The sequence below is a fragment of the Balaenoptera acutorostrata genome, chromosome 6 (assembly GCF_949987535.1).
Source record: "Balaenoptera acutorostrata chromosome 6, mBalAcu1.1, whole genome shotgun sequence".
NCBI lineage: Eukaryota > Metazoa > Chordata > Mammalia > Artiodactyla > Balaenopteridae > Balaenoptera > Balaenoptera acutorostrata.
Genome location: NC_080069.1, coordinates 124317448 through 124330051, shown reverse-complemented (window position 1 = coordinate 124330051; position 12604 = coordinate 124317448). Strand labels below are relative to the sequence as shown.

General features: G+C 63.7%; 1 protein-coding gene across 1 annotated transcript in view; it reads left to right on the top strand.

The window, feature by feature from the left end:
* The first annotated feature begins 3674 nt into the window (after window positions 1-3674).
* The window catches only part of CCDC187 (coiled-coil domain containing 187), a 39168-nt gene continuing 30238 nt past the window's right edge, over window positions 3675-12604 (top strand). Inside the window, exons 1-5 of the mRNA XM_057549187.1 lie at window positions 3675-3736; window positions 5778-6283; window positions 6782-6880; window positions 9211-9306; window positions 10455-10556. Of these exons, the coding sequence (XP_057405170.1) occupies window positions 3675-3736; window positions 5778-6283; window positions 6782-6880; window positions 9211-9306; window positions 10455-10556 (865 nt within the window). The remainder of the gene's footprint in view (window positions 3737-5777; window positions 6284-6781; window positions 6881-9210; window positions 9307-10454; window positions 10557-12604) is intronic.

Genomic DNA, 12604 nt, shown 5'->3' with positions numbered 1-12604 from the left:
TCCGCATCTCAGAATTCCAGCGGGGGGTGTTCTGCACAGGCCGCTCAGGGCAGCGACCAGACAGCGGGACCCACCAGGGGGGTGCCAAACACCTGGGGGCTGAGTCTGGACAGCGGATGCACTGCTGCCGCCCCCTGGAAGTGTTGGGGTCTTTGTTGGTCGACTTGGGGCTCTTTGTAGGCTCCAGCCACCGTGTCCAGCCCTCAGGCCAGGTGGATTCTCCCCATGTCTCCGGCATCGATGGACAAAGCCAACCTGTGTACACACCTGAGCCCATCCATCTTCAGGTGCCAGATGCCTCCTGGCTCATGGCGGCCGAGGCAGGCCCAGGCAGGGGTGCAGAGCTCCAGCACCACACCTGCTGACCGCAGGGGTCCGCGCCCTGTGGACCCTCTGGCCCAGGGTCCCAGCCACCTCCAGTGTGGTCTTTCATGGAGGGTCCAGCTCCAGTCCGAGGTGACCTTTCCAGGTGCCTGGCTCTCCCGGGACAGCATCCAGCAATTCCCCAGGGACTGAGGGCCTGCTGCGCCCCCCATACCACCTCCGGGGGGCAGACATACCCCTGAGTATTTAAGAGGCCAGTCTGCTCTGTCTCCGTCCCTAAATCCAAACTTCCTGAACACCAAGAGGAGTTTCTTCGCACAAGACTGTTTTTCTAGAGTTTTTTGGGGGAGGGAACGTAACTATGGGGGTGGGGTGGTGGCAGGAGCAGCAAAGGCCTGTGGGACAGTCCCCTGGCACCCCCCGTAGGGGGCTGGCTTCCCCTCCATGATGGGGACAGGGCGCCACCTGCTGGTGCGGCCCCGTAGCCGGCTAAGTTGGCGGCTGGGAAGACCGGATGTTTATGGGGCAGCCCCCGGGACCCCTGGGCACCCGCCCTGCCCGCCTCCCCCCCAGGCCTGTGGTTGGAGCTGGATGGGGGGTGACAGGGGGCCGGGGGGAACAGCATGCTCTTCCCCACACTCACCAGCAGCCTTAGTTGGAAAACCAGTGTAAGGGCCACAGGAAAGCGCCACCTCCCGTCGCTCAGCCGAGGCTGCCATGCCAACCCCGAGGACGCGAGGCGCTTTGCGGTTTGTGAGTTTGGTGTAACTGGACCGCGCGGCGCTCTGTGCCTGCACACACGTCCCCCACCCCGACCCACGCACACCGCCCACCCGGTCTCCACGCCTGGAGGGCTGCTCTGGAGGTGTGAGCTGTCCCAGTGACACACGCCTCACGTCCTGTGTCAGAAGGGATGGCACTCGTCCACCTCCAGGCCCCCTGCTCCCAGCCCCCAGAGCCCCGGTGCGGGGTGCGGGTTCTGGGGAGGAGGGCGAAAGCAGGGCTCTGGGCAGTTCCTCGTGCCGTAGGGAGGGTGCCCCATGTGCGTACCTCCGCTCGGGTGGGGCATTGGTGCAGGTGAGGCCCCTGGCGCCTGGCACGGGTCCTGCAGGCTCACAGCAGCCTAGAGGAGGAGCCCGCACCGTCAGAGGGACGCCGGGGGTTTCTTTGGCAACGTCGGGACGGGCCTCTCCCCGCCTGACCTCCCGGGACCTGGAGGCCTGGGTGCCCGGGTCCTGGCGCTCTGCTTGCCGCTGGCCTTTGAGCCATGGCTGCCGCCCCGCACTCTCCCACGGACGGGGAGGCCTGGAGCCCTCCAGCGGGTGAGTCCTCTGGGGTCCCTGCCTGAGCCCTGCCCGGCCTCCCCAGGCGCTTCCTGTGGGCTTGGCTGAGCCCAGAGCAGTCACCCTCCTCCGCCCTGCCCCCCTTGGGAGGGGTCTTCCTGCCTGAGGGCCCCCTCTGAGGACTTGGGACCTCCTGGGGGCAAAGCCGTGCTGGGTGTGTCATGTCCCCAGGCTCCTTTCCCAGGGCTGCCGGGTGCTCCTAATTTGGGGGGCCAGGGCCGAGGGTGGGTCTCTGCTCCGCGTTGTGTGACAGTGGGCAAGGTGACAGGGCCAGGTCACCTGGGGGACGTACTGGGCCTGTGTGTGTGTGTGTGTGTGCTGTGTGTCTGTGTGGTGTGTTGTTTGTGCATGTCTGTGTGTGTGGTGTATCTATGTGTGTGTAGTGTGTTATTTGTGTGTGTGTGTCTAGTGTGTGTAGTGTGTGTGTGTGTCTGTGTGTGTGTCTAGTGTGTGTAGTGTGTGTGTGTGTGTCTGTGTGTGTGTGTGCACGGCAGGTATCAAAGGGCAAGCGTGTGCCTGTGAGCAGCAGGGCGCAAGTGCCCAGGTGCCCTTGCCGTCTGCACGTCACTTCCCCGATGTGCCCGGAGCCTGGGTCAGCCTTGGGAAGGCTTCCTCTGGCCTCTCAGCCCCTGTGCCCCTTGGGCCCCGGCTGCCTTGTGGCTTCTGGGTGAGGTCTGCTCTGCTGGAGACTCTCGGCGTGGCCGGGGCTGGCGTGGGTGTGTCCCCTGCGGGGCCGCTGCTTCCCCAGGGCTGCGTCTGGCAGGTGCCATGCCAACGTCCAGGCCTGTGCCAGCTGTTGTCACTGCCGCCTCCTCTGTGGTTTCTGACCCTGGGGCCCCGGAGGCTGTGAGCAGGGTGGTCCAACTGTCCCCAGCCTGCTCAAGCCTGCTCAGGGCTGGCTGTCCTAGGGACACGGTGGGGAGAGTAAACAGTGTGGCTGATTAGAGCAGAGCGAGGGCCGCGTCCAGGAGGCGGGAGTCCCTCCCCACCCGCGTCCCCACCCGACCCACCAGCCAGCCCGGCCACTTCTCACGGTGCAGCGGCTGTGGGTGCGGAGCATGGCATGCCAGGCCCCAGGCCAGGTGGCAGCGAGGGACAGAAACGGCTGCCCTGGTGGGTCACCACTCTCTGGCCTCACGGTGCAGGTGTGTCATGGGGGCCTGGGCTGGGCCGGGTGGGAACAGAGGTGCCCGGCTCTCATTTCTCAGTCTGTGCCCAACCCAGGGGGCACTGAGTACCAGGTGTCTCCTGACCCTCTCGAGAACCCTGCCAAGTGGGGGCTACTGTTGCGCCCACTTTCCTGATGAGCAAACTGAACGACCTGCCCGAGGTCACCGGCAAGCACCTGGCATGTCTGGAGTCGCGGCTCTACCTCTGCATCCACCACGTGCCGGGCAGGGGGGCACAGGCCGCTCGGTTTGCTCTTCATGCAGCCCCTCCCAGCCGAGAAGCCCGTCCCTTGTGACCCCTCTCAGACCTGGCCGAGCTTGGCGTGGCCCCGGGGACCCACGGGTGCTGTGTCTCCCAGCCCTGGGGGTGTGGCCGGCTGTGAAGACCCCCACCCCCCCGGCTTCCGACCCTGCCGGGCCCAGGACACGAGGCTGGGGCTGAACCCGAGGAGCGGAGCTGGACTCCTCCTGCAGGACCGTGGGCGGGACAGCTGAGATGGGATCCCCACGCCTCCCCCTGCCCCGACCATGCTGGGGGCTCCCGAAGCCAAAGGCATCTGCACACAGGCCACCCCATCCCCCAGCGGTCCCCACCCCGAGGGGGGCAGAAGGGGGCCGTGTGCGCAGGCGCAGGCTGCAGCCCGCAGCTCTCCGGGGAGGGGCCGCCTTCCCGCGCGGCCCCAGGTCAGCTCCCTGGGAGACCAGCCGCTTGCAAACGTCCTAAAGAAACACACGGGTGGGACCTGCTCCGTTTCAGCCTCGCCGGGCCAGGTGCCCAGTGGAGCAGGCGAGCCCAGGCAGGGCGGGGCTCCAGGCCGGGAGGACGGGGCAGGGCGGGATGGCGGCGCTGCCGGCAGGGGGACCTGGCCGCAGAGGTGCGGCGTCCGTCTGGGCCACCAGGTGTGGTTGAGGGCCCTGGAGCCGGAGGCTGGATCTGGGGTCCTGCTGGCTCTGTGCCCGCCTCACCCCGGCCCCAACTACAGGGGAGGCTGCGTGGGGGAGGAGGGGGCACCTCACATTCCAGGCAGGGTCTGTCCGGGGCGACTCCCCCTCCTGCTGGCCGCTAAACGTGGGGCTGTGTCGCAGTGACCAGAGCCCCGCCCTGCGCGCTGCCCAGACGGCAGCATCTGCAGGTGTCCCCGGTTCCCCAGGACGGGTCCTTTAGAAGGAGCCTCAAGGACGGCTCTCCATTCTCCATGCCCGCCTGGAATTAGGGGGTCCTTTGCTGCAGACCCGCCTTTCTCTGGGCCCCCCCACCCCCGCCGCCGCTCTGGAAGGAGTGCCTTTAGGGCAATTCCTAAAATGAATGAGTGTTCCTAACCATCTCAGCCCCTCCCTGAGGGCCACTCCGCAGGGCCCTCCTGTGGGAGTGAACTCACCAGAGGCTCACAAGACCCAGAGGCAGGGTGGGGTGAGGCCTCTGGTCGCCCAAGGTTACCCTGCCAGCTAGGGCGGAGCTGGAGGAGGAACCAGCTCTCCTCCTCGGGGGACCATGCTGAGCCCAGGGCCAGCAGATGGCAGCGGCCGCGTCCCCCTCACCACACTGCCCTGCCGGGACGGTCGAGCAGGTGATAGGAAGCCCACTGGAGCTGGACAGGTTGGGATGCTCTCCTGGCGCTCAGGCCTCCCCAGCCTCTATCTCTGTGGTCGAAGGGGTGCACTGAGCACGTGCCAGGGAGAGCGGGAAGCCGCCGCCCACTTCCCCCGACCAGTCCCCACAAGCCCTTGAAGTGTCAGGGCCGGAGCGCTCAGCCCCTCGTCCATCTGCTGGGGACGTGGCCCGGGCTGGCTCCTCTCTCCCGCACCCGGACTCCCAGGCTGACCCGACCCAGAACTGAACCTTGAGCCAGCCACCAGCCTGGGGCTGAGCCCACCCCTGCCCCTGCTCATCCCCGCCCCCAGACCCTCACGTCGTCCCTACTCCAGCCCAGGCCTAGCCTGACCCCCAGCCCTGGGCAGCTCACTCACCACGCACAGCAGCCCTTGGCCCCGGCGCCCTGGGAGGACTGGAGTAGGGGGGCTGCCTGGAGCTCCAGCAGGGGCTGAAGGCCCTGGCTCTCTGTCACCGAGTGACACGGGGTTATTATGCTGTCACAGGGCCCTCCGGAATTCTCACCCCCTGCTGAGAGGCAGTGCGTTGGGAAGGCCCCAGGCTTTTGCCAGCCCAGGGCCCTGCAGCCCACTGTGCCCACCCAGTTTCCATAACCGTCCTGAGGGTTTCCATCATGGGCCAGGGGACCAGGACAGACCGGCATCCGGAGCTGGGCAGGAGCCAGCTTGCCTTGAGTGAGGATGGATGCCGGGCTGTAGGCCACGGGGCTGCCCTGTGAGAGCACCCTCTGACCCCAGGGCAGGTGGTGATGGGGGTTCACTGGCTCCACCCTTGCTCCCGGCCATGCTGCCCTGTCATCCTTGGTCATGGGGATGCCGCCCACCTGCCCGGGGGAAATGATCCAGCCCCACCCCAAAGATAGATAGAGGCAGTGCCCTCTCTCCCTTGGGGCCCCAGGGAGACCAGCCGTTGGGAAGGCCAGTGCCAAGTCCAGGTAGTGTCTGTGCCGACTTGGGTGCATGTGTCAGCACACAAGGGCCGAGGCACTGCTGGGGAGGTGGCCACGCCTTCCTGGAGCGCAGCCAAGTTGGTGTGAGGAGCGAGGACCTGGGCCGGACTGCCTCTGCTGCGTGCCTTCCCCAGAGCCTGTACATGAGGCTGATGTAGTGCCCACCTCAGAGGGGTGTGGTCGGGATCCGAGAGAGAACGTCGCAGCACCCCCACCAATGGGGGGGTACTTTTTATTGGCACCTCACACCTTTCTCAGTCTGAGACAGGAAAATGGGGCGTGAGAGGGCGCTGGAGACAGTGGGGGTGCATGTGAGATGTTTTGCTCAGCACCACCACGTCTCCGCACCTGACAGGCTGTGTCTGCCTCTCTCTCCCAAGGGAAGACAAGCTCCATCTGCCTGCAGCCGAGGATGAAGTCATGGCTGCTGTGAGGTGGCCTGAGCCCTCCCAGCAGGCAGGCGCCCAGCGGGGATCTCCCCACGTGGCCTGGTCTGACTACCCCAAGGAGCCCGGCCCCCGGGGGAAGGCCTGTAGCCTCCTGGTGTGGTTGACAGATGAGGAGGCCAAGGATGGGGACAGCTCGGTGTCATCGGGCCGCCTCTCCGGCTCCTCGGGGGGCCATGAGTCATGCACACCTCCCCACGGGACCTGGAAGGAGAGGACCCCCCAGGTGCTGGGGCCCCCGCAGCAACCCAGGGAGAGCACTCCCCGGCTGGAGCAGCTGAGGGACAAGATCCGGGCCCAGGCACGGCGGCAGGCGAGCCGCACCTCCCTGGGCACCTCGGCATCCGCCAGCACCTCATATCTCTACAAAGCCCCCACGCCAGCCCCCCGGAGGAAGGCCCGAAAGCCGACAAACCCCGCTCCAGCCCTGGCCTACCCAGGTCAGTGGCAGCTTTCCCTGGCGAGGGACAGGCAGGGGGCGGGGGGAGAGGGCTGAGGTTGGGCTGCTGCAGGCCGGGCTGTGCTGGGCATGTGGGTGGCCCCGCCTGGGCTGGTGGCCAAATGGGGAGGCCGGTGCAGCATGCCCCGTGGCCCTGAGAGGGTCTCGGAGCCTGGGAAGCCAAGAGGAGGTAGAGTCCTCCCGGGGATGGGGGTGCATCTGAGCTGGGTATAAGCAGAAGGAAGCATCGACTCATCCAGGAGATGGAGATGGGTGGGTGGAAGCCAGAGGGATGGTGGATGGAAGGGCAGGTGCAGGGGGGCTGGAGGGCATGCGGGAGGCATGGAAGGGACTGGTCCCTGGGGGGACTGTGTCCTCAGGCTTGGGCATCAAGGCCATGTTTAAAGGTTTTTGAGCGGCTGCCAAACGGGGACCTTTCCCTGGACATTTCTTCACAGACTCTGTCCTCACAATTCTCCTTCTTGTCACTCTGCTCCAGGCTCATGCATCCTGAGTGGGGCTGAAAGTGGAGTCGAAGACAAGGCAACACCTGGCCAGGGGCGTGAGGCCTCCAGGGTCTCCCAGCGGCAGGCCTCAGGTGAGTGGCTCTGTGGCCAGCCATCCTGGCATCCCCCCACCACTGCCCCCACTGGACACTCAGGCCCAGGTGTGGGTGGCACGGTTCTGGAGCCAGCACTCTCCAGGCAGCTTCTCTCTCACTCTCTGCGATTGTCTCTATTAGCTTCCCACTCACAGAGGAGGACACTGAGGGTCAGAGAGGACCCCAGCCATGAAGGGGCCAAGCAGGGATTTGAAGCCAGCCCACCATTCTCTGGAGCCCGATTTCTAACCATCAGGGAAGGAATCCAAGCAGGCCCTGCAGGGCAGGCTGGGGCTCAAAGGGCAGTGGGGCTGGGCAGGGGCGTCTCTTTGCTGAGCTCTCCTGCACAGAATAAGTGAGGTCTTCCCTGCATGGTCACATGCCGGCCCCTGAGGTCCTTCAGGCCCCATCAGCTCCTGGGCTCGCTGTTCCATCTTGCAGGCAGGAGGCACTGCCTGCCTGTCCCCCAGATGGCCTTGGCCTGCCCGGGAGATGCTGAAGGGTCGGCAGTGGGTTGGCAGACTTCCAGACGGGGTAGGAAGGGTCCCGGGGCCCAGGGAACCCCTAGACTTTGGCTGACTCATTCACTCGACAGACAGGAGGGGTGAGGATGGAGAGGTGGGCCAGAGCCACTCCCGGGGGGGAGGGCAGCAGCATTAAGGAACCTCGGCGTCCCCGGCAGCCGGGTGCTTGGAGGGATTTTTAGGCAGGGGGGCCGTGGAGGGTTTGGGCGTTGGCGGGCTCGCTGTGTGTGCAGGGTGGGCACTGGGTGGAGGAGGTGTCTCTACAGTCCAGCAGGATTCTGGAGACCCCAGGGAGCGGGGGAGGGGGCTCCGGAGCAGGGGTCAGGCTGTCCTGGAGGCCTGAGGCTTTCGGGGTCTCCAGCCAGGGTTTTGCATGGGGCTGTTGGGGGAGAATGAGGGAGACCGTTGCCTATTCCAGCGGCGCCGTGGTGACCAGGGTGGAACAAAGGCTGGTCGACACTCGAGTCGGGACCCTCTGGGTGGCAGCTACAGACTCGTTGCCGGTCTGTCCCAGCCAGATGTGCAAGCCAAGCACAGCCCTAGGTGGGGTGCAAGGGGCCGGCCCGAGTGCAGCCAAGGGGCAGAACCCTCTCCCTGAGCCCAGCTCTGGCCTAACTGGGCACCGGCAGCTCCCCTGGAAGCGGGGCGCCCGCCCATCCCCATTCCAGCTGTGACTCACGCGGAACGCCCCTGTCTCTCTCCTCGGGGACAGGGGGCCCCGATGACCTCAGCTCGTCCAGCAGGTCAATCTCCCTGTCCCCACATGAAGGGGCCCATCAGCCAAACTCAGGACCTGGCCACTGGTCACTCAGGGGCCTCAGTGCCCAGTGTCATCAGTTACCAGCTCCCCCCTGGAACCCTCTGGAAGCAGGGTATGGGGCAGGGCCTGGCTCTTTTTTTTTTTATTGTGGTAAAATACACATAACATAAAGTTTACCATTTTAACTGTGTTTAAGTACAAAGTTTCTTTGTTTCTTTGGGTTCGACTCCTCTAGGGACTTCATATGAGCGAAATCCTATAGGGTTTGTCCTTTCGTGTGGGCCTGGGTCTTGAGGCCCCTCCTGCCAGTGGGGTTGAGTGCTGAGGACGGAGGGACGGGCCGAGGCCGGGACCCAGCTGCACCGTGGAGGCCTGGAGAGTCCCTTGGAGAGACTTTCCCCGTGCTCCCCAGGCCCCTGGGGACGCGGTGGGCCGGGCCCAGCTCTCACACGGTCACTGGCTGGTTGGCTTTTTGGTGCTTCCGAGACGCAGCGTCCACCCAGCAGTGGACAAAGACGAACGAGGCCAAACAGAGCAGGGCCAGGCGCCCACACTGGCCCTCGGGCAGCCGGTCCACTCCAATCGGCCTCTGTGCCTTCTGTGGGACTTGGATCTCCTGTCCCCGCCTGTCTAGCCGGGGTGGATCCCACTGTGCGAAGGCCCCTCCAGGTCTAGCGCTCACTCCTCCTCTCCCTGAGGAGCCCACGTCCCGTCTGGCCGGCTGCCCTGCCATGGCTTCGTCTGTGGGGCTGTTCAGTCATTTATTCATTCAACAAACATGAGTGCCGTGGGCCGGCCCCGAGCTGGGTGCAGGGGACGGAGATGGGAGGCTACAGCTGTGCTCACGGGCTCTCGGGACGTGTGTCCAGTCGAGGCTGCGAGGGCGGGTGAGGTGAGCCCAGCCCGCGGGGGACTGCCCGGGGGGGTCCCATGCAGAGGGCCATAAGGGGACAGTCAGGGGCCCCGCGAGCAGGCTGATCCCGTGTGTTGCACTGCAACTCAACCTTCTCTCCCTTCCTTCCGTCTGTCTCCTCTCTCTGAAGCTCCACGGGAAAAAACCAAAAGGATGAAAAGTAGTTCTTGCAAAAGAGAGAAGACCCCCAAGCTGCCCGCCGCTAGGAGAGCTGCCAAAGACACAGGTAGGGTTGGCCCATTCGGGGCCAGGCAGGGCGTGGGGACAGGAGGTTACGATCAGGCTCAGGAGGGGGGCACATGGCTTGTTTCTGGAGCCAGGATGGCTGGTGCAGCGCTGGCTCCGCCTCGGAAAGGCGGGCGTGAAGCGGGGGGCATGTGAGCTGGTGGTGGACAGATGTGCTTGCTTTCTCGTGACTCGGTGTCGCTGGCTGAGCTGGGGCCGTTTTGCTGCCGTCGGTGGCGGGAAGCATGGCTGTGGTCTGTCTGTCCACAGACTCCAGGCAGTGAGGCCGGGTTGCCTGTTTCCCCTGGGGTGCCCAGTGGTGGGAAAGGCTGGGCGACGTCCGCTTCCCTTGGAGATGTGTCGGCCGCCTGTGACCCGGGAGAGGTCTGTTAGGGGTCTTGGTGGTGCTGGGCCAGGCTCACAGAGGAATTCCTAATTCAGGTGTCTTTTCCTGAGGGCTGGGTGGGGTGTTGGCGGCCAGCAAAGACCCAGCTGCCCAGCCTGGTAGGTTCGTGGAGCTCGTGGGGTGCACGTGCTGGATGTGGGTGTGTGGGGAACAGAGGGGGCGGCCTTCCTCCGGGGCCTTCCTTCAGCACGTTCTGGGCCGGGGAGGAGCGGCCTCGCTCAGTGCCGGCCTCTGTCCGAGTGTACCATGCACTCAAGCGACGGGAGCTCACGTGACCCTCACAGCTCTCCTCGAAGGCAGGTGGGCTCACTCCCATTTTGTAGACGAGGAAACTGAGGCTCAGAGAGGTTCAACAGCCTGCCCAGGACCACACAGGCGAGCCGAGGTTGGGCCCTGACAGCTCCAGGCCTGTGCCCCCTACCTGAGAGAGCCCAGCTGTGCGTACCTGGGCCCACGCCGGGGCACCTTCTCCAGGCCCACCCTCAGGGCCTGGGCTCTGGGACCACTGTACCACGGGCTTCGGAGACACCAGCCAGAGCCCCCTGGTTAGAGAAAGCCCTGGGAGGCTGAGGTCGGCTCTGTGGGGCCCCTGGTCTCGGAGTCAGCAGCACTGGGGGTCGAGCTGTTTCTGAGCATCTCTGTGCCTCAGTTTCCCCAGGGTATGAGATCACAGTCCTGGACGGGAGTGGGCCATGTGTGGTCTGCCCAGGCCGTCAGACACCGTCTTCTCTGCCCTCGGGCAGGCCGACGGTTCCAGCAGGAGGAGTACCTGTCCTCCTTCTCTGGCTGGAGGTGGGCCCTGAGTGAGGTGGGGACGTGTCGGGAAAACCTCCACTGGAACCAGAGTGAGGGATGCTGGGAGACATGGGGAAGGTTCCGGAAGGCCACTGAAAAAGCACAAAATATAACAATTTTCTGCATCACGTTCCCCGCCCCGCCCGCCGTTCCTCCGCATTTTGGTTTGTTTTATTATAATGGCTCCCTTGAAAGATGACCTGCCTTCTGCCTGACACTGGGTCAAAAGGGCATGCTATGGGCCGCATTCATCACCGTAACCGCCGTGTCACCCTGATGGAGGTGACCATTAGTTTCTGTCAGTGACGAAGTCACAGCTGGGCTAAGGAGAGATGAGTTTGGGTTCAGAGGTCAGAGCCACAGGACTTGGGAATTGGATGAATTAGAAATTTGCTGTAGTTAACAAAAAATTAAATCACAATAGTTATAAAATATTCATCCATCCGGGCCGCAGGAAAATGAAGCCCGATATTTAATTTCAGATTATAGCACCTCACTTTGCATTTTTTATCATAGATTAGGTCGGCCCTGGAACTTTGACAGGGCACTCGGGGACTTCATCCATTTCCACAGATTAAAAATCCTCTCGTAAAAAAATTAATTGCCATTAAACTGCTCTGTGGAAGAAAAAAATGTGCCCATCAGGACCCATTTATTGACCTGGACCCCTCTGGCAGGCTAATGGGGAAGCCAGTGATGGAGGGGCCTGGGGATGGGGGTGCTGAGAGGGGCCTGGCCAGCAGGTGGCCCCCTCCCTACGTGGTGTGGTCCCTGCCTAGGGCCCCGACCAAGGGAGTGAGGCCATTTTTGTGCAGTGCAGCAACTTTAGGGACCAGGACACAGGACCCTCTCTGGGGAGCCCAACCCCCCAGGCCCCACTCATAGGTCACATGGGGCAGGTGGACAGTCCGGACTCAGTCCTGGTCAGCAGAATCCTGACCCTTCTGGGCAGCTCCTGTGGTGAGGGCGACTGCTTCGCTTTTGCATCCTCGTGGCCTTGTGGGGAGGTGCTTACAGATGGCGAAACTGAGGCACGGGGAAATTGTCACTTGCCCAAGGCTGGTGGCTAGGCAGGAGGAGCTGGGATTTAAACCCAGGTCTGGGACTCCTGAGACCTCACTCTTACCTTCCGGTGTCACCAGGGGCCTGGGGCGGAGGGCGTGGTCTCAGGGAGGGGCAAACGAGGGTGCCTTACAGCAGAGACCACCCACCTATCACACCCTGCCCCCTAGACACAGCACCCTCCCCAGCCCAGACCAGGAGGGACTTCAGCCATAGGCGTGAAGATGGAGCTCCCGCAAGGGGAAGGGCGGTACAGAGCCACGCCCTAGGCCACGCCCCCAGAAGCCACGCCTCAGGAAGTACCCCCCGAGGCCACGACCACACCCCCTGTAAGCCACGCCCCTGGAACAGCCCTGCGGGACACACCCTTCCCTGGGCTGGCTCTCCCTCCCCCGGAGGTGCAGGCTGTGTAAGCGTGTGAGCTTACACGTGTGTGTGTGTGAGCTCAAGGCCGGCGCTGCCTCTGCCAGGGCCCTTGTGGACGGATTTGTTATGATGGTGGGGCTGCTATTGGCATTTGGTGAGCGTAACTTGGGATTATGAAGTGAAACCTTGATGAATGATGTTTATTATGTGACAGCATTTATTAAAGGAGGGTGGTTTGTGTTTGGGATGGGGTGGCTGTTTGTTTCCACGCTCTCCGGGACCCCTTGTCCTGCCAACCTGACTGTCTTCCTTGAGTGCCCTCCCCTATCCCCGCCGAGTCTCACCAGTTTAAAAACAAATTAATTTCCTCTGGCTCAGGGCAAATGATCAGCTATAACATCGCCTTCCCCCTCGCCCTGTGTGAGCCCTGCTTGTGCTGGTGACTATCGTTACTACTGGCCAGCCTTTACTGAGCGTGTGCGGTGTTCCTGGGCCTGTGTTGAATGTTTTACAGACAAGTCTGAAGGGAGCATGTTTTATTACCCCCAAGGGTCAGAGAAATCAGGGCACGTTTCAAGGTCATCCTGGGACTCAGCCCTGCCAGGATGCTGGCTAATGGCCGGGGGTGTGACCCAATCCCCAGAGTGGCCTGGACCCGAGGGTTTTCACC